The sequence below is a fragment of the Pinus tabuliformis genome, chromosome 1_2, assembly GCF_031772625.1.
Source record: "Pinus tabuliformis cultivar Carrire ecotype Pingquan chromosome 1_2, CPIR1, whole genome shotgun sequence".
Classification (NCBI taxonomy): domain Eukaryota; kingdom Viridiplantae; phylum Streptophyta; class Pinopsida; order Pinales; family Pinaceae; genus Pinus; species Pinus tabuliformis.
The window spans coordinates 1,331,268,948-1,331,288,436 of NC_142298.1; the positions used below are offsets into that span (position 1 = coordinate 1,331,268,948).

The 19,489-nt window shown below is 38.2% G+C and overlaps 1 protein-coding gene across 2 annotated transcripts in view; it reads left to right on the top strand.

Annotated features, from left to right (window-relative positions):
• The window catches only part of LOC149211113 (GTP cyclohydrolase 1-like), a 103,957-nt gene extending 96,843 nt beyond the window's left edge, over nt 1-7,114 (top strand). The window contains exons 2-3 of one of the 2 annotated variants that reach the window (XM_089396914.1): nt 5,462-6,400; nt 6,626-7,114. In XM_089396914.1, coding sequence (XP_089253040.1) covers nt 5,462-6,400; nt 6,626-6,798 — 1,112 coding nt within the window. In that variant the 3' untranslated portion in view covers nt 6,799-7,114. Of the gene's footprint in view, nt 1-5,461 lie in introns of both variants that reach the window. The other variant, XM_089396913.1, reaches the window with a different exon arrangement.
• Nucleotides 7,115-19,489: the final 12,375 nt, after the last annotated feature.

Here is a 19,489-nt window from a genome sequence, read left to right on the forward strand (position 1 = left end):
ATGCCAAGTTCAAGGGTAATATCTGGAAGGAATTGTTCAACCACATAGGAACCTACCTAAATATGAGTTCTGCTTATCACCCTCAAATAGATGGACAAACAAAGGTTGTCAATAAATGTTTGGAGGCCTACCTACATTGCTACGCTACAGAAAAACAAAATAAGTGGGCTCAATGGTTGCATCTTGCTGAGTGGTGGTATAATTCTACTTATCACACGTCAGCAAAAATGACACCATTCCAAGCTTTGTATGGATATGAACCCCCAAAATGGAAGGATCTAGCTACCATCCAGACAAATCTACCTGCTGTTAAAAACCAACTAGAAGAGACCCAAAAAATCGTCCAAACCCTAAAAGAAAACTTGAATAATGCAAGGAACCGTATGAAGCAACAAGCAGACCGAAATAGAACCGAAAGAGAATTTGAAATCGGAGAATGGGTATTTGTCAAGCTCCAGCCATACAAACAATTGTCCTTGAAACAAAAAGGAAAAATAAATTGGCACCGAAGTTCTATGGACCATATCAGATCAATAAAAAGATTAGCCAAGTTGCATATAGTTTAAGCCTTCCAGAGAAAAGTCGTATTCACAACGTCTTCCATGTCTCCTGCCTTAAAAGGGCACTGGGCGACCATCAATCAACGCAAACAACGCTTCCATCTCTAGATGATGAAGGAAGGGTCATTCTAGAACCAGAAGGTATCTTATCTACTAGAGAAAGGAAGCTTCGATCTCGTACAATCAAGGAATACTTGATCAAGTTATTAATAAAATATTTTATCATGGCTGTCAATAGCTAATTTTTGTGCTTCAAATAAGCTCTTCAATAGTAGATCTATTCATTTAAAGCTCTAAAAATAATTTTGAGAGATTTAAAAAAATAGATAAAAGTTGATCTAGAGCAAATGGCAAGAAAATCCCTTTTCTTATTTTGAATGACAAGTCTTCAGATGACCCACTATGGGTTCTTCAGCTTCTATGCCCTGAATAGTTGGTTAATTCAGCCGAGAATGTCCCCAAGTATCCAAATCTGATCAACAATATTATTTTCTACACACTTGAAAATTATTTGTTAGATCAGAGATTTGGATAGAACCGTCGAAGAGGAGTCTAAAGGTTTAACCGAAAACCAATAGATCCACTCTACCTTAAGTGTTTCTCCAAATCTAAACCATGATGCAAGGTAACTGTACGTCAATGAATCTTCAAGAGCTAATAGAAATAACAAAATTAAAACATAAGTAGAACATGAAGCACAAACAAGAAAGATATTACCATATAATTGAAGAATAACACCATAGATTTACCCCGAAGACTTTACTTTATTGCTCAGAAAAATATTACAAAAGTATCAGAGCTTCACTTAGCCCAGAGCTCAAGATTTTTCATCATACAAATGAGGAGCATAAAGCCTCCTTATATAGAAAAATGAGAGTGTGAGAGCCTCCAAGTTAAAAAAACGGCTAGTTGACTTGATTCATGGCTTGATCCCTTTAGAAAAGTTTCAAACCCTTGATTACCACTGCACAGATCCATAGAAAAATGCGACTTCCTTGATTGATAAGTTGGATGGACCAATCTTTGACTTTGGGGTGGTTTTGGACCACTGGAATATCTTTCAAAAATATTTTTCTTGAAATTCCCTCATTCAAAATAACCACTTGGACCAAAAAATTCGATTTCCCTTGAGAAACTATTTCCCTTTTGTTCCAATGAATTTTTTGTGGGTCTTTTTGCCTTGGAAATGAGACTTTTCAATTTGATTCCTTTTTTGGAAAGTGAACATTCCCTTTTTGATTATTTTTCCACTTGGAGAAAATTTTATTTTCTCTAATTTTAATTTTTTGACGAATTTCTGGCTAATTATTTTGCCATTTTTTGCCAAAAAATAAAAATAATGACTTTAGAGGGGTTTAGACATATTTTTCCACCCTCAAAGTGTGTCTAGATAGCAAGTTTAGCACTTGAAATATAATTTTGAGTACTCAACCCCTAGAACATCAATAGACAACACTTTTTTTAATCAAATATTACATAGACATCCCATTAGAAGGGGAAAATTGACAATTAAAAATGATGACCTCTAGACAACCAAATTCTGAGACACTTTACAGATGATCTGGTATGATAATTTACATATACCCTATACACTAGGACTTACCTAAGGCCTTACCATTATGCCCCACTTTAGTTTTGGGGTATGTGTGGGAGAAAAACTCAACCAATTATTTGCAGTTAAAAAACACAAATAATTAGTTGAGGAAAAAAAACTCCCTAAAGTGAAACTCTTTGGTAAAATTCGTAGGCTTACCGAGATGTTTTACATGGCTCTATAAACATACTAGAATCATTTTTACATAAGGGCCCACTGGGCTGCAAAATTTGGATTACATTATGATGACCTGACGCTGCATGATGATTGATGAAATTTGAAAAATTTCTGACTGCTCTGCACTGTACTCTGCTTAAGGGGTAGTTGACATTGAGTGGTCAACAAGCCCTATGGTTGAATATTATGCTGCCCCACTCATAAATTATTACTTTTAAAAAAAAATCTTCGTTCCAAGGGTCCTTATTCACATCGTACAAAACCGCTAGTTCTGTACGAAATTGTTAGTTCGGTCCAAAAACAATTGGTTTCGTACAAGGATCAGTTGGTTTGGTATCGAGCCGGCCTTTTCCAGTTCGTGGCACTGGTTCAAACCAATTTTTGCTCAAAAACGGTTGGATCGGCTAGTTTAGTTTGGTCCGGTTCGGTTCTTATATCAACGGGTTAGATGTAGAGACTAGTGGGATATTGCCTTGAGCAATGGTTCTCATTTATCAATTGATTAGTGGGGAATTGCTTGAGCAATGCTCCTCATTTGTCTGTTAACTTGTTCTTAGATCAATTATCTTAAGACTTATATCTATATGTTCTATCTTTTCTAAATATTGTGAGAAATACAGTGTTGATGGATGATTTGTGAATCATGATTATTATGTTATTACATCACTAAATCTATCATTTATGATTTATTATTATTATTATTATATCTAGAGGAATTGACCACTGGGCTGGTCTTGTACTTGCCTAACATGGGTCGATTTCAACCTCTACCACTATATTCTCTAGAATCCTACGTAGGCCCCTTCTGCAGGCAAGTGTAAATCGGGGAGATTTGAACCTAGAAACTCTTGGTACATAACACTTCATTATCATGATGATCACCAATTGAGTTGCCTCCTAGGGTCTATTAATGATTTATTACTTCACATGTAATGATGTATGCTATTTGCACATTATGTATAACATTTCAATGATTTATGTTTCAGTTTTCCTACATGCTGTGGTCCCTGTTAATGCAATATTTAGCAAGCCTAGTGCAATGCCTCACTAGGCAACCTAGGTCTTATGGCAACAAGAGATTAGCTACCACTATCACCTCAATGGCTTCTCTCCAGCCCATTTAGTGGTGGAATTTATCCCCACAAGGGAGGCTTCCCTACATAAGATCACTAACAAGATATTCAACTGAGGGCTCAATGGTGATGCAAGGTCTAATGTTTAGAGGAAAAGGTACCGACAAATCTTTCGAAGGCTGAGATAACAGTTGTCTAGAGTTTAGGTATACTTCCTTAAGACCTTTAAAATTTAAGAGAAAGCTGCTATAAGTTAGGATTTGCATAGTATGTAGATTTAAGGAACATGAATGCATATAACAACTCTATAAACTAGAATACAAGTGATAAGATCAGCAAAGGATCAAAGGCTACGAGGGAGGTAAACTAGGGCTAAGTCAACAATGGTTTTAAATTGTAGAAAATGCATATGGCAACAATAAATACCAATATGTCAGCCCTAATTCTGGGGCTAAAACATGCAATTAATGCTAGATTTTGCTTTCTATTGTTTATTAAATGCAATGCCTTCTAATAGGGAAATAATATATGAACATAAAATTTCTATAAAATGCAGATTTTGGGCTAACCCTAACCCTAGTTACCAAGTAATCAAAGAAGGAAAGAGATTTATACTGATCAACACTGACTAGACTGATGGCTTTATCTAATTGGGAAATGAGTCAATTAGGGCAAGGTCAACGATAAAGGGCCATGGATGAAGAGGGTGGAAGATTGAATTTCTTCTCTTAGAAACTCTAGCGACTTTTCTATGTGGGAGATTTTAAGGTCAAATGATGCATGAATCAAGTTCCTTTGATGGATTCTTGCAAGACAAATTTTACATACCATAAAGAATCAATATTTCAAGAAAAGATATTGTACTTTTAATATGGTACACATAGAAACTGTAATACCATAAATATAACATGCAAAATGGAATAAAATGCCAATAAACTCACATTTCCAACAAGTATCACTTCAATCAATCCCAAAAGTCTCTTCGGAATATTTTATTTGTGACCCACATTGTTCACATTAAAATGTTTTTTTGTTGTTAGTATAATTTTATGTACATATCCTCCTCATATTAAGCATCCTTTATGTACATATTCCCCTCATATTAAGCATTTAAGGAACTCTCTCTCTCTCTCTCTCTCTATATATATATAAAATCCCTGTTCTTGTTGAAATTTTTGTTGTTATTAATACTTTTTAAATGCCACATATCAACATCATGCTAAAAAGTGAATAAATTACATGTCTCCCTTATAATGGAAAGTGAAAATTTAAGAAATTTTTAATTTCAATTGCTTTAGCCTTCTCTATACAAAGTTGATATAAAATTATCTTACTTGATATGTATATTGAAATATTTTATTTATGGTTGACACTAAGATAATGTATTGTTATTAACATATATTTTTTTAAATACCACATGTCAACTGAATAGAGAATGAATTGCACATCTTCTTGATACTAAACTGGAACATCAATATTATTGTTAGATGCCACGTGTCAACTCCATATTGAGTAGTGAAGTAATTACACCTCCCTCATTCTAAAAAGTGAAAAGCAACTATAGATGAAATTAATTTGTTTTTACTTTCAATTATTTTCTTTCGATATAATGTTGATGTAAAATTAATGTGGAAATTGAAACATTTTATTGCCGATACTGAAACATTTTTTTCCTTGTTACTATTTTTTAATTTGTTAATGTAATATTATTTTATTATTTTTAAATGTAACTTTATGGTACAACATCTTCACCTTAACTTTTATTGTTACTATGTTTTTCTATTGTTATTTTTTGGTCTGAAACCTCACTACAACACCTCCTCCATACCGGGCTGTAGAGCGCCTCTTGACGCAATGAATACTTTTCTTTTAGCAGAAGTTAGCCAAAACAACCCTATTGTTAAACCTCACTGAGAATAAACTGTACAGACATTTCATTGAAATAATTTGAGAGATGTCAAACAGCTAATGGTTTTTTAATATCGGCAAAATTGGGAGGGATTCATGTTGTGAGATCACTATATTGACCGTTTTTATGTTAACAAATGTATATCCAGGTTATTGTCAAAATATAAAGGATATTATTGGAGATGCACTATTTCCAGAAGCTGGTATAGAAAATGGTGCTGGTTGTGGTGGAGGATCCGGTGGATTGGTGGTAATACGGAACATTGATCTATTTTCTTATTGTGAGGCTTGTTTATTGCCTTTCAAGGTGCGTTTGCATGTTGCTTATGTTTCATCTGATCAACGGGTTGTTGGATTGAGCAAGCTTTCAAGGGCTGCGGAAGTATTTGCTAAAAGACTACAATCCCCTCAAAGGTTAGTGGATGAAATATGTAAGGCATTAAATGAGAGCATTAGGCCTTCGGGTGTAGCATTAATTTTGGAGTGTTGGCATATTCAGTTTCCAGGAATTGAAGGGAGTGCTGATGAACTAAAATCTAACATTGAAGAGATGCAAGGCTGGATATCTTCATCAGTTTATGCAGGATCTGGCGTCTTTGAAAATGAAAGCTGTGACATGTGGACTGAATTTATTGAACTTTTACATCTTGGAGGGGTCAAAGTTGTGAGACCTATCTCAAATACGTCTCTTGTGGATGAAGGCATTTGGTGCCCCTTTCCAGCTGTTAGTGACCGTGCTTCACCAACTATTAATGGCGGGACCTTCTCTCAATATATGTTGAATTGTAATGGCAATGGACCAAGCTCTTTGAGCAAGAATATTTCCAACTCAAGTTTGCAGACAAAACTTGGAGCCAGCTATTCCATGATGATTGCTGCAGTGGAGTCAATTCTTTCTGGGATTGGTGAAAATCCTTGGAGAGATGAACTCCATTGGACACCATTTCGCTTCGTTTGGTGGCTCTCAAATTTCCATCAAGTAAAGCCAGCAATTCAGTCAAGGGGTTCTGAATGGACCAGGGCAGAAATAGAAAGTAATGGATGTTCTGGCAAAACTGATGCAAAAGTGTCTCCAACAGATACTGGGGGTGAGATTATTTTGGAAGTTAATGTGCCATTTTGTTCACAATGTGAACATCATCTGTTGCCATTTACTGGTGTGGCACATATAGGCTACTTCTCAATTAAAGAGAAAAAGCAGGCCGATAGGTCAAACATTTATCATATTGTTCAGTTTTTCAGTCACAGACTTCAAGTCCAAGAAAGGTTAACAAGGCAGATAGCTGAAACTATTTCTGTTTGTTTCAATGCAGCTAATGTTATTGTGGTTCTGGAAGCAAACCATATCTGCATGCTTTCTAGGGGCATTGAAAAGATTGGCAGTAGCACGGCAACAGTTGCAGTGCTTGGCTGCTTTATCACTGATTCATCACTAAAATCTAAATTTTTGCAGAAAATTTCTGAAAGGCGTTTAAGAAATTTATGAGCTTTGTTGCTTCAAAGTCTCCGGCATGACTATGGTTACTTATTCAATTTGGTAGTTTCCTTAACATTTAATGCTACATTCTTAAGCCTGCAACATTGTGGAGTCATTTCAAGAGCTCCGCTTCATTTTCAAGGGTCTCAAGATCCCTGCAGGTTAGCACAGGTAAGATATTTATCAATGTTAAATTATTTATTACAAAAAGGTCATTGTGATTTTTCTGTATCTCATGTTGAGCTGGCATATCTTTGTCGACTTCTCATGAGTATTCGATATCAATAAATGGCAAATACAATCTTTGCCAGATGTTTGTTTTTTATTTGCTTCCCATCTCCTAGCATTTATAACTACATTTTGCATCCTTATTTCTGAACAGCTCTTGTTGAGCATATGGAAATCTCTAGGACCATTGTCTGCTTCTGGATATGGATGACTCTAAATAAAATTTCTCTATCTTTTATACTTGCACGTAAGAATGAAGGTTTCAAATTCATAATTTCATCCAGACGTAAAGCTTCAGAACATATGTATAAAAAATTTGGAATTTAATTTCAATATTAATGATCGATGGTATGATTCAAGGATAAAAAAATGTCAAGACGGCTAATGGGGACATCATAAATCTTGAAGGAAAATATTTGAAGTTTTAACTACTGAAAGTAAGTGGATGAAGATCAATATCATCATCTTCATGTAGCCGCAGTGAGAGCCATTTCTTTCTCGGCAAGTGAACAATATAAAAAATCCATTTTTGTTAGCAACCTCTTTATTATTGACAAGCTGTCATGCAGCCTCTAAATTGGCATCCCAGTGAACTGTTGGGCCTGCAGATAAGCTGGTTTTTCCAATTATAGTAGTTGTATGCTGCTATTTATGTAGACTATAATATTTTCTGTCTGAAAGTAGCCTATTCTTCTCTGTTAAGTTAATAAAAGACTACATGCTCGAATTCCTCTTCTCTCAGATGTAGTCTAACTGGCAACTAAGGAATATAGTTGAATAACGAATTTCCAAATATCCTGCATTTGACTCTCCAGAAGGCCTTTCTGTTGCCTTTTTTAATTGCCTCTATTTTTCTTTACATTGTTTCGTAGATCTCTTCTAAATTTAGGGAATATGTTATAACTGAAAGTTATTTTAAGCCCTGTTGTCGCTTAGATTGTACAGACATTGCGACAACGACTCAGGGTGGGGACTGTCACTCTGATCCCTGTCCACTCCGTTTTAGCTGTCTCCCAACAACAGGCTATGTGGGGTAGTCCCTATGGAAACAAGATGATGAAAGACAAGTTGGGAACCAACTTGTCCGGAAGACAGTTGAGTGGCCTAGTTACTTGGTTAACGTTAGCAAGATTTAAGGATTTAATTATATTTTATAAATGAGACTAGTGCCTTACGGAGTCAAAACTCTTGCTTATTACAAATTAAGACCAAGTAACCGGATGGACAACCAATGCTTAATTGACTTACTAACCTAGAATGCTTATGCAATGATTATGAGTGAGATTCTTAGTTAAGATTGCTTAAGGTTTAAGTACTTAAGTTTTGATGATTCTTTATAACAAGAGTACTTGTAAATAAAAAATGCAATCTTACAACCAAGAAAGTACCAATTAGCTTAGTGCCAATGTCAAATCCACAAGATGCCGATCACTTGAGATATTCAATCAACAATATTATGCCACGATTATGTTCTTAGAAAATGCCAAAGATGCTCAAACAAAACTAAGATACCAATTTCTCAAGATAGACAATAGAATTACCAAAGCTTCTTAAGATGCATGAGATTCTTAATTTAGAGCACAAATAACTTCTCAACAATGTTTCAATCAAAATGCCAATTTAGACCATCAACAAGATTAGAGGATTTAGAGCTTAGATTATGTGAGTGATTGAAGTGCAAAGTTTGACAATTCTTATAGCTAACACAAGACGAGTAAATGTTAGATTCCAAATAAACAATAATTGCAGTAGCACTTCAGAATTGTAAGCACTTATTAACCTTAGGGCAACGGTGAACAAATCACTCTAGATCTAGGCAACAATAAGCATATATATGAACCAAAAATGTGCAATAAGATGTGTAACAACTTGCCGATATAAATTCGTGAAATTTTAGACCTCTTAAGATGTTATGCTCAGAATATATCTGTAAAGTTTTGTAGATGTTCTATGCTAAGAGCAATTTCACTTTTCTGTCAGCAATCATACAAGTAGATAAGCAAAATGCAGATAGAACATATAAGCAGATCTTACAGAAGACAAATCAGAAACAAGAAAAATGTATGTGTTCGTTTCGGCGGTCAACAGGATGCTTCAACCAGCAAAGTCTCCTTTGGTCAGCCAGCCCAGCATGTGTCACAACAACCCTCCAACCAGTAGATGAGTCAACCCAAGTCAGTTCTACAAAAGTCAACGCTGTCCTGAAAAGTCAACGCAGGGGCAGCAAGCTAAAAGTCAACGCAGCAGCAAAACGGTCAACCCTTTGACCTCGATTTTTGTGCCAGGTAGTACGGCCTTCAAAAATCGAACCTTCCACAAGTTTTCAGCTTGTTTGGACCAAGCGTTGACCAAAGTCAACGCTGGTCAAACTTCTGCGAAACCCTAGCAGCAGAAAAAATCCTCTTCGTCCTTCCCACGTGTGGCTGAAATTCGTCCTCCAGGTAGCTCGTACTTTTTAGGATGAGAGAGGAAGATGTGAGTTATATTCAAATTCTCTCCAACTTTTCCTGTATATATATCCATCAATGAGGGTGTGTGACACATCTGTTGGGCATGTGAGCCTACATTACAAAACTGGCTGACCTTGCACATATAATTTATTAAGAATAATAAATTCAAAATATAAGTTCTGCTCATCGGATTAAGACTATTTTTATATGGATTTTACACCTCTCAGAAAGAGGAATCCAACAAAAATATTAGCCTCTTAATCTGAGCATCAGAACATGGAGTTTGGACCTAGTTGTCCAAATTTAACAGATCTGAAAAACTCTGATTACAACAGTGAGAAAAAATATGCAGTTAGTAAGCTATTGATGCAATAACATGTGCCCAAAATTTGCCAAATGCTAGAGTAAGTTTGCCAAACTGAAAAATTAGATTCTTAAGCTCTTTAAGATGCAATATTAAGAAAATATCAGACCTGATTATTCAGTTATGCAGAGATATTCCAACAAGTAATGATTGAATCTAAGCTAGATATGCAATACCCAAGTAGCCAAACAATTAGAAAAATTTTACTATGAAATTGTTAGTGTGTTTAGCTTATGTAGATGAGATTTTAGCGCACTGAAATCACTGTTATGAACAGTGAGAAAATAAGAGTTTAGAGAGCAAACCCTAAGCCCAAGGCCTTGTAGATCACTCAAAAATTCTCCAATGCACTTGACACTTGAAAACACCAATTTATGGCCAATTTCTCTGCAAAACACACCAAGCTTTAGTCCCAACATCAAAGTCACCACAAAGATGGAAGAGAGGGCAAATTAGGGCCAAGAGAGGGCAAGGAAGAGGCCATAAATGAAGGGAAAAGACCTAAATAGGCCTGCGGCTAGGGTCAAAAGGCCTAATAGGCCTCAAGGCAAGCCCAAAAAGGCTGCCGTTGGGCTTTGGAGGGATCGAAAGGCCCACTAGGTGCTGCGACCTAGGGTTTCTAAGGCCCTAAGGCTTGCAACACCCTAGGGGAGGCCTCAAAGAGGCAATTGCAAGCCTGAAAAGGCTGTGGCCTTAGGAATAAAGGGAACTGAGGGCAAGAGGAGGGGTTGAGAGGAGCCGCAGAGGGGAAATGAGGGAGGCTGAGAGGGAAAAAAGGAGAGTCGAGGAGGAATTGGAGGGAAGGAGGGCCGAGGAGGGGAGGTCGAGGCCTCTAGGCCTCATGGCCGGGCCAAAAAGGCCCTAAAAACCAAGACACATGGGAAGAGGAGGGACGAGGCCTTAGAGCATACGACTTGTTGAAGAAAGTGTAACTAGGTTCGGTCTTCATAATGGCATGATTTTTGTATTTGATGTAATAAAAGGAAATAAATTATTTTTGTAATCTTGCTACATGGGTTTCATGAGCAAGAAGTGTCACTAGGTGAAAGACTTCTTCTTGATGTCTTTAGGATTTATTTCTATGTCAAAGAGTCATGTCATGAGTATAAAAACTCTTCATGAGTTTATGTAAATGTAATCAAGTCCACAAAGTTGTGAAGAAGCCCTCCAAAGACCAAGCATAATCCTTCAAAGAAATTTGCAAGCGAAAACAATGAATAAGTCTACATGTCGGCTCCAATTATGAATTAATTACATTAATGAAAGTCATGTCGGCTTGGGTAAGAGACACAACGGTTCGTGGTTCATGTCGGCTCAAATAGATGATACAAACCACTATAAATACCCAATGAAGTTATCCGCAAATGGCAGAGATAGAACTCGCATTATCTTCTGAAATTTCGATGGTTATAGAGTGTAGGAAGGCATGGCTTGGGTTTCGGATGGGTTGCAAGTTGAAGATTTCGTATGGGTGTAGGTAGGTGTAACCTTGGACATAATATAGTCGTAGGCAAGGATTCGGATAAGACAGTGAAACCCTCTCTGCAGTCTCGGTCTAACATGAAGGCTAATGATCTCGGATGAAGGCACAGTGATGAGGACGAAGGCATAGTGATGAGGGATCTCGGACGAAGGCACAATGATGATGGATCTCGCATAGCAGTCTTGGCATATAGATCTGTGATCATGTTATCTCGTCTACCATTCGCAGTGAGGAACGTTGTTCTTGATTAAAATCTCAGAAATTGAAGTTGCAGTGTCGTATTCATTTCTGTCTCAGCATCAATGTAAGGGTGAGAATATAGGATACTGTCACAGTCTTAAGGAATATGTATTTTGACAATCTCGGCATGATCATATCTAGCTATAAACATAGATCTAGCATACGATGAGTAGCTGTGATGAAGGTTTTGAAAAGAGCTCTGTATATACATAACCTTACCTCGAGCACAGATAGAACATGAGATCATCTCAGTGATCTCATTGTTCTAAGGATGCAGATCACTAAGGGTCCTGGAACATCTAGTGAAAATGCAGTAGCTATGTGATGTCAATGGCATGATGATCTTAGAACGAAAGATCTCATCAAGCAATATTGAGGATCTCAGTAATGTAACAATAATGGCTTCAGGGTTGCAGTAAAGATGATGTTCAGAGAAGTGAAGGATTGATGTCTTGGTCTTGGAGTGGCAGAGTGTGTCAAGGGTCATGGTCTTGGTATTCGTCAATGGAATCTCTATAAGAAGAATTTATGCATGGGTTTTCCTCTCCAAGTGGGAGAGGTTTTGGCCCTAGCAGAAAGCCAAACATTTGTGTTCTTGTCTCTTTTGTTCTTTTGGTAGCAGTTTGATGAAGTAAACACATACACTAATAATGAATGAAATATCAAGCTAAGATAAATTGTTTAAATACTTCACAAATTGTTATCATGTAATGAAGAATCAACCTAATTATGCATGCCCTAGATATCAGAGGGAGAGGTTCAATAGTCAAAGGAAGGGCAGAAAAGAGACATGCAAGAATCAAGATTCAAGCATCAAAGCAAGTTCAAAGATGGCAGGACCTATAAACCTTAGATCAAGGAAACATTATACAACAACAAGTCTGCAACAGTAAAGGTTGACAACAGTTTTCAAATCTCAGGGTACATGACAGCAGATGCCTCCCACAGCTACACCTACAACATCTCAGTGATAGTCACTATCTCAGATTAAATACTTTTCAAATTGATTCAAGAGCACATGGACAGGACTCAAATTAGATGCTGCACTATCCTATTACATCATGGCAAGCAACCTCTAGTCGATGTTGCAAGGACCAGATGTTCAAGTCAATTATTCTTGAAGGACTTGAAGAGAAGCTTCAACAAGGATCCTATCCGGAGGAAGCATCAATGCATCTACCTCAACAATAGCCAACATGATCAAGGTGAAGATCTTGTCTTCACATATCAAGTAAGTATCTTTTATTCTATAATCAAGTTTTGGTTTATTGACTTCATCAGTGCAAGAAGGTCTATGGGTTAGACAGTAGGATTGACAGAATCCTCATGAGGGAATGAAGTCAGTACCTCAAGGTCTCCTTTGAAGTCATGAGAACTCTTAAGGTTCTATGAAGTAAGAAAGGAAACATAAAAGGATATACTCTCTGAAATGAAGTGCAGAAGGTGCCAAGGAATGAAGAAACATCTTCATGAGATCTCAATTGAGAGATCTAGGAAAATGATGAATAGATGATCATCATTAATAAGCAAGGTGACAAATGTCTATGAACAAGAAGGTCACCTCAATCAATAGTTTGTGGTCTCTATGTTAAATAGAGAAAGACAAAAGACTCAATATGTGCAAAGGAAAGGTTGACAAGATAAGTACTATGGAAAGATTACCTGAAGGATGGAGGAAGCTGAGGAAAGGATCAAGGGAAAGAGGGAGTAATAGATCTCCACTATGAATGAGATGGTATCTCTCTCAAAAGGACCCTATCAGAAGTCCCTGTAGATATGAACATAGTAAGAAGATGCATTGTGGCATCATGGAAGCAAGAGCTCGTATGGAATCATGAAGAACATAGCTCTTGGGAATCTCGTTGTACATTGAAGGAAAGGAAGAAGTCATCCAGGTCAAAGGAAACATTTGCCAGATGGGGATATACTAGATCCTGAAGGATCTTTGATAGAGATCTCAACGAAGGATCTCCTAGTCCGGGAAGGCAACAAATGTCTTGTTAGAAATTCCAACTCTTGGAACTCATGAGATGGTGGTTCAATGACATGAAGAATGAAGCAGACCAAGGGATTGAAGATCTTTTCAATCAAGGAAGCTGCTGAAAAATACCTGAAGGAAAATGAGGTATGATTATATTTGTATTTGCATTTGATATTGTAATGTCATGATATGTGGTTGCAGATAAAATGGATCAAGCATGATCAAAAGTATTAGAATATATCTCTATTTAGTTATATCTCTATTTAGTAATGCTCAGTCTTTTAGATGTTTCTATTCTTATTCTTTTAGCAGTTTCTTAGATGAAACTGTTTGTTCTATATTCTACATAGAAACCTGATGTTTCTATTCTTGTAAATATCTTTGTATTATCATTGAGCTGTTTGCTCCATGTGAATTAATTCATTCAACATTCTTTTATGGTATCAGAGCAAGGTTAAGAGATTTTTTCTTGAACAGTAATTCTCTTTGCATCGAAATCTCTTGAGTCCTTTCTAAGGTCGAGCCCTCTGTAAGCCAGGCAGCCTTCACTGAGTCTTAGCCTCGGCTTTGCTCGCTGTGATAAAAGCTTACAGTCGTCCATCTTGATACAGAAATGGATTCTTCTCTTGCATGATCATTTTATTAAAGAAATAACTTTGTGGCGGTGACTATTTTCGTGGGAGCGGGATTTTTTTTTACTGGCCAGTTTTGCTGGGAATCGTGGATCCGGCTATCTTCTTCTTCACCTGGCAGCTACTCGACAACAACGAGGAATTTCTTAGCATTCATGATCCAGGTGTTTTCTCTCAAAACTCACTTGTGTTTTTGAAAGTCAGACTCGTGGTTTGAAAATTCTATCTGCGGGCAAATTCGTGATTTTATTTTCAAGACTGTCAAACCCGTGGATTCGCGTGTATTTTTTAAAAAACTCGTGGATATTTTTTCTGAAGCCCGAGGATTTATATTTGAAGCCTGTGGATACACATTTGAAACCCGTGGTGATTATATAGTTCCGAAACCCGTGATTATATTTCCGGCCCATTTCCGAAACCCGTGATTATAATTTTTGCAGTCGAAACCCGTGGTGATTATATAGTTCTGAAACCCGTGATTATATTTCCGGCCCATATTTGATAACCCGTGGCAGTTGAATTTTGAAAACCCGTGGTCCATATATATTCCGTTGAATCCCGTGGCAGTTGAAACCTGTGATTATTTCCGGCCCGTATGTGATAACCCGTGGCAGTTGAATTTTGAAAACCCGTGGTCCATATATATTCCATTGAATCCCGTGGCAGTTAAAACCCGCTGAGTCGTTTACAGTTGAGACGTGACGTGAAGGCTTGATAGCTCACGTGGGCCAACGTGGTTAGATATTGGTATTTGATTTATCAGCGTTACCAATCCGTGGTGTTTGCCGGAATTTTTTTTTTCCGTGGTTCTGGTTGCCGGCATTTTTATCAGCAGTTCTGGTTGCCGGAATTTTTATCAGCGGACTTTTTTTTTGTATCCTGTCAGCCTTCTTTACAAAGCTATACACGTGTGGTAAACTTGCATGCTCCCGTGGGAAACTAAATTCTCAGAAATATATATTTTGTGCTAGCAGTATTATCATTGATTTAGACTGGAGAGATACCTTTGCTGGGTAAAATTTTTTTTTAGCAGGACAAAGTCTGTCTTTGCTGGGTAAAATTGTTTTTAGCAGGACAAAGTCTGTTCTTTAATTTACACCAGGATAAACAGTCAGCTACATTGTTCTTGTGTGTCATACTTCTGTAGTTTCTTTGTGAAAATGGCCACACTTACCAATCTGATGTTAGAAGGAAATCAATGCTTTAATGGCAGCAACTATAACATTTGGAAACAAAGACGGTTGACCATTTTTGAGTACAGGCGTCTTGATCAACTCATTTTGGGCAAAGAGCTTCGTCCAGGTACAGCCGGGACTGATCAAGATAAATTTGATGATCGAAATCGAGAGGCTGTTATGCTTCTCAAGCTCTCTGTCGCTGATGATCAGTTACCACAGATCCCTTCTGGCAAGACAGCTGCTGAAATCTGGCAACAGTTGAAAGAATTGCATGAGACATCTGATAAAAGCAGAGCTTTTTTTCTCAAAAATCAGTTGTTCTCCATCATGATGGATGAACATATGTCTTTACAGGAACATCTCAACAAAATTAAAGACATTCGAGATCAGCTCGAAGCCATTGGTCGGACCATGGAGGAAGAAGATATGGTAGTCATTACTCTGAAGAGTCTACCAAAATCTTATGAACACTTCATTGAAACACTCAACATTACAACCACAAATGTTGATATGAAGTTTTCAGATTTATGTACCAAACTTCTGCAGCAAGATAGGTGGAAACAGCAGTTTGGTAGTGGTACTTCATCAGTGCCCTTGGAAAATGCATTTGCTGCAAAATATCAGTCCTCTCAGTCTTTTCAGCAGAAAGGATCATCTCAGTCTTTTGATCCTAACAGGAAGAAAAGTGTACAGTGTAATTACTGTCACAGGTTTGGTCACATGAAGAAAGATTGCAGGCAGAGGATTGCTTCTGAACAAAAGAAACAGGGAGGGTCACATCAGACAGCGAATGTTGCAGAACATTCCGAGCAGACAGATTCTGCCTTTTACGCCTTTATGGCTAAAAGGTCTTCAGAACATGTTCCTTCCTCTGCATGGTACATTGATTCTGGTGCATCACGCCACTTCTCTCACAGGCGTGACTGGTTTATTGACTTTTCACCTTTCAGTGATTCAGTTGTATTTGGTGGAGGTGAAGAGTACACTGTTGCTGGCAGGGGTACAGTTCAAATTCAGTCTGGTGGACGCACGCTCATATTTCTAAATGTATACTATGTTCCTGGTATGGAGATTAATCTGCTCTCTGTCAGTCAGATTATGAGGAATTCTCCTCAGCTTGATGTTGTGTTCAGTGCACACAAGTGTTCCATCATTGACAGGGAGACCAGTCTGACAGTTGCTACTGGCCTCGAGGACCATGGTCTATACAGGCTACTTGACACCGGTGACTTTCCAGAAGTGGCACTAGCAGCTCGTGTCTCTCCCATCAGTACTCTATGGCATCAACGATATGGGCATCTCAATATGCAGTATCTCTCTCAGCTCTCTAGGGAGGGACTTGTGTCAGGATTACCTGATATTCAGACTCAGCAGTTGGGGGTATGCAGCGCCTGTCAAGCGGGAAAGCAACATCGGTCGTCATTCAAAAATAGAGATATATTCTAATACCCTCCCTTAATGGCTCGTTCCATGTTACAACACCGGAGTGTTCCAAACAAATTCTGGGCTGAAGCAGTATTTACTGCTGTTTACCTTCTTAACCGATCCCCTACTCAGGCTGTTAAAGGGAAGACTCCTGAAGAAGTGTGGTCTGGTCGTAAGCCTAAGATCAGTCATCTCAAAGTTTTTGGCTCAGTTGCATATGTTTGGATTCCATCTGCTAAGCGATCTAAGTTGGATTCCAAAAGTCAGAAACTCATGATGACAGGTTACAGTGATCATCACAAGGCTTATAGGCTGATAGATATAGCCACTGGTCGACTTAGCTTCAGTCGAGATGTAGTATTTGATGAAGACAGAGGATTCTTTCAGTCTTCTTCTTCTGAGCAGCGCTCTGAGGATCCGCCTCACAGTGTTCTTCTTCCAGTCAGTCCATCTGATGGGAGGGATGATGTAGCATCAGGATTTGATACTACTCTATCTGAGCTTCCTCCAGAAGCTAATCCCCCTCTTGCTGTCCCTATTGCTCTTGAGCCTGCTTCTCTTCCTCCTGATATTGGTCCCTCTAATCCTGATATTGGTTCTTCTTCTCTTCGGCCTAAATGGTGGGCTAAAACCATAGGTGATCTCCGGGATGATGAGCTCCTTGAAGGTAGAACTTCTAGGCATAAGAACAGACAACAGTCTACAGTCAATTTTGCTCTTATGGCTAACCTTCACAGTACTTTTGAGCCTCAAACATATTCAGAGGCTAAGGGTATATCTGAGTGGGAACAGGCTATGGAAGCAGAATTTCAGAGTCTTCAGAAGAATCACACATGGACACTTTCTGATCTTCCTGCAGACAAAAAACCCATAGGCTGCAAATGGGTGTATAAAGTCAAATACAAAGCTGATGGAACCTTAGACAAGTATAAAGCTCGGCTTGTGGCTCGAGGATTTTCACAGAAGGAAGGCATCGACTATGAGGAGACTTTTGCTCCTACAGCCAAGATGAGTACCATAAGGCTTGTTCTTGCCCTAGCAGCTCAGTTCAATTGGAAAGTTCATCAGATGGATGTAAAAAGTGCTTTCCTAAATGGTGATCTCCAAGAAGAAGTCTACATGACGCAGCCTCCAGGATTCAAGGTTGCTAGTCAAGAACAGAAAGTGTGTCGGTTAGTTAAAGCAATCTATGGATTGAAACAAGCTCCTCGGGCTTGGTACATGAAAATTGATCAGTATTTGACAGATCAGGGTTTTCAGCGGAGTCCATCTGATGCAAACCTGTATATCAAGCATACTGATGATGATATCTTGTTTGTAGTTGTCTATGTGGATGATCATATCATTACTGGCAGCTCTGCACATTTGATCCATGGGATCAAACAAGATCTATGCAGAACTTTTGAGATGACAGACTTGGGACTTCTTCATTACTGTCTGGGGGTTGAAGTGTGGCAGACTGAAAATCAGATCTTTCTTTCTCAGTCCAAGTATGCCAAAAATCTTGTGGAAAGGTTCAGAATGCAGGATTGCAAACCGGCCACGACTCCTATGGAACCAGGGCTCAAACTTTCAGCACAGTCATCCTCTCCTCTTGTGGATGAAACTTTATTCAGGCAATTAGTGGGCAGTCTCATCTATCTTACTGCTACCAGACCTGACATCAGTTTTGCAGTAAGCTACATTTCTCGCTTTATGTCAGCTCCTAAAGCTGATCACTGGATAGCAGCAAAGCGGGTGCTACGATATGTGCGTGGTACTTCTGATTATGGCCTCTTATATACTCGCAACTCCACTCCTATTCTCAGTGGCTACACTGACTCTGACTGGGCCGGTTCGGTTGATGACCGTAAATCTACAGCTGGGTATGTGTTTAGTCTAGGATCTGGAGCTGTTACTTGGACTAGTAAGAAGCAACAGGTAGTGGCTCTCTCCTCAACAGAAGCAGAGTATCGGGGAGCAGTTAAGGCAGCCTGTGAGGCAGTTTGGCTTCGTCGTATGCTTGCAGATATGCATGTTTTTCAGACAGGGCCTACTTCTTTGTTTTGTGATAATCAGGGAGTGCTCAAACTTGCCAAGAATCCTGTCTTTCATGAACGAACAAAGCATGTGGAAACTCACTGCCTCTACGTTCGACAGCTGGTTGAAGACGGCTCAGTTCAGTTGCACTATGTTCCCACAACAGAGCAGCCCGCCGATATTTTTACCAAGCCTCTTGGTCCTGATAAATTTGTAAAATTTCGCGGGTCTATTGGTGTTGTAAATAGATTGAGCATTAAGGGAGGGTATTAGAATATATCTCTATTTAGTTATATCTCTATTTAGTAATGCTCAGTCTTTTAGATGTTTCTATTCTTATTCTTTTAGCAGTTTCTTAGATGAAACTGTTTGTTCTATATTCTACATAGAAACCTGATGTTTCTATTCTTGTAAATATCTTTGTATTATCATTGAGTTGTTTGCTCCATGTGAATTAATTCATTCAACATTCTTTTAAAAAGGGAATAGATCTCCTCCTCTAAAATGATGCAGAAAGACATAAGTCAGACTAGATGAAATCAACATAATATGTCCTCATAATGTAGTATGAGGTAGTTGATGACCATTGAAGAACTATGAGAGCTCCTGGGAATGAAAGATATGAGGATGGAAGAGATCGTGAAGTATGCAACCTTGATGAAGGCAATCAACATCCAGAAGATCAGGAAGACTTGACCAG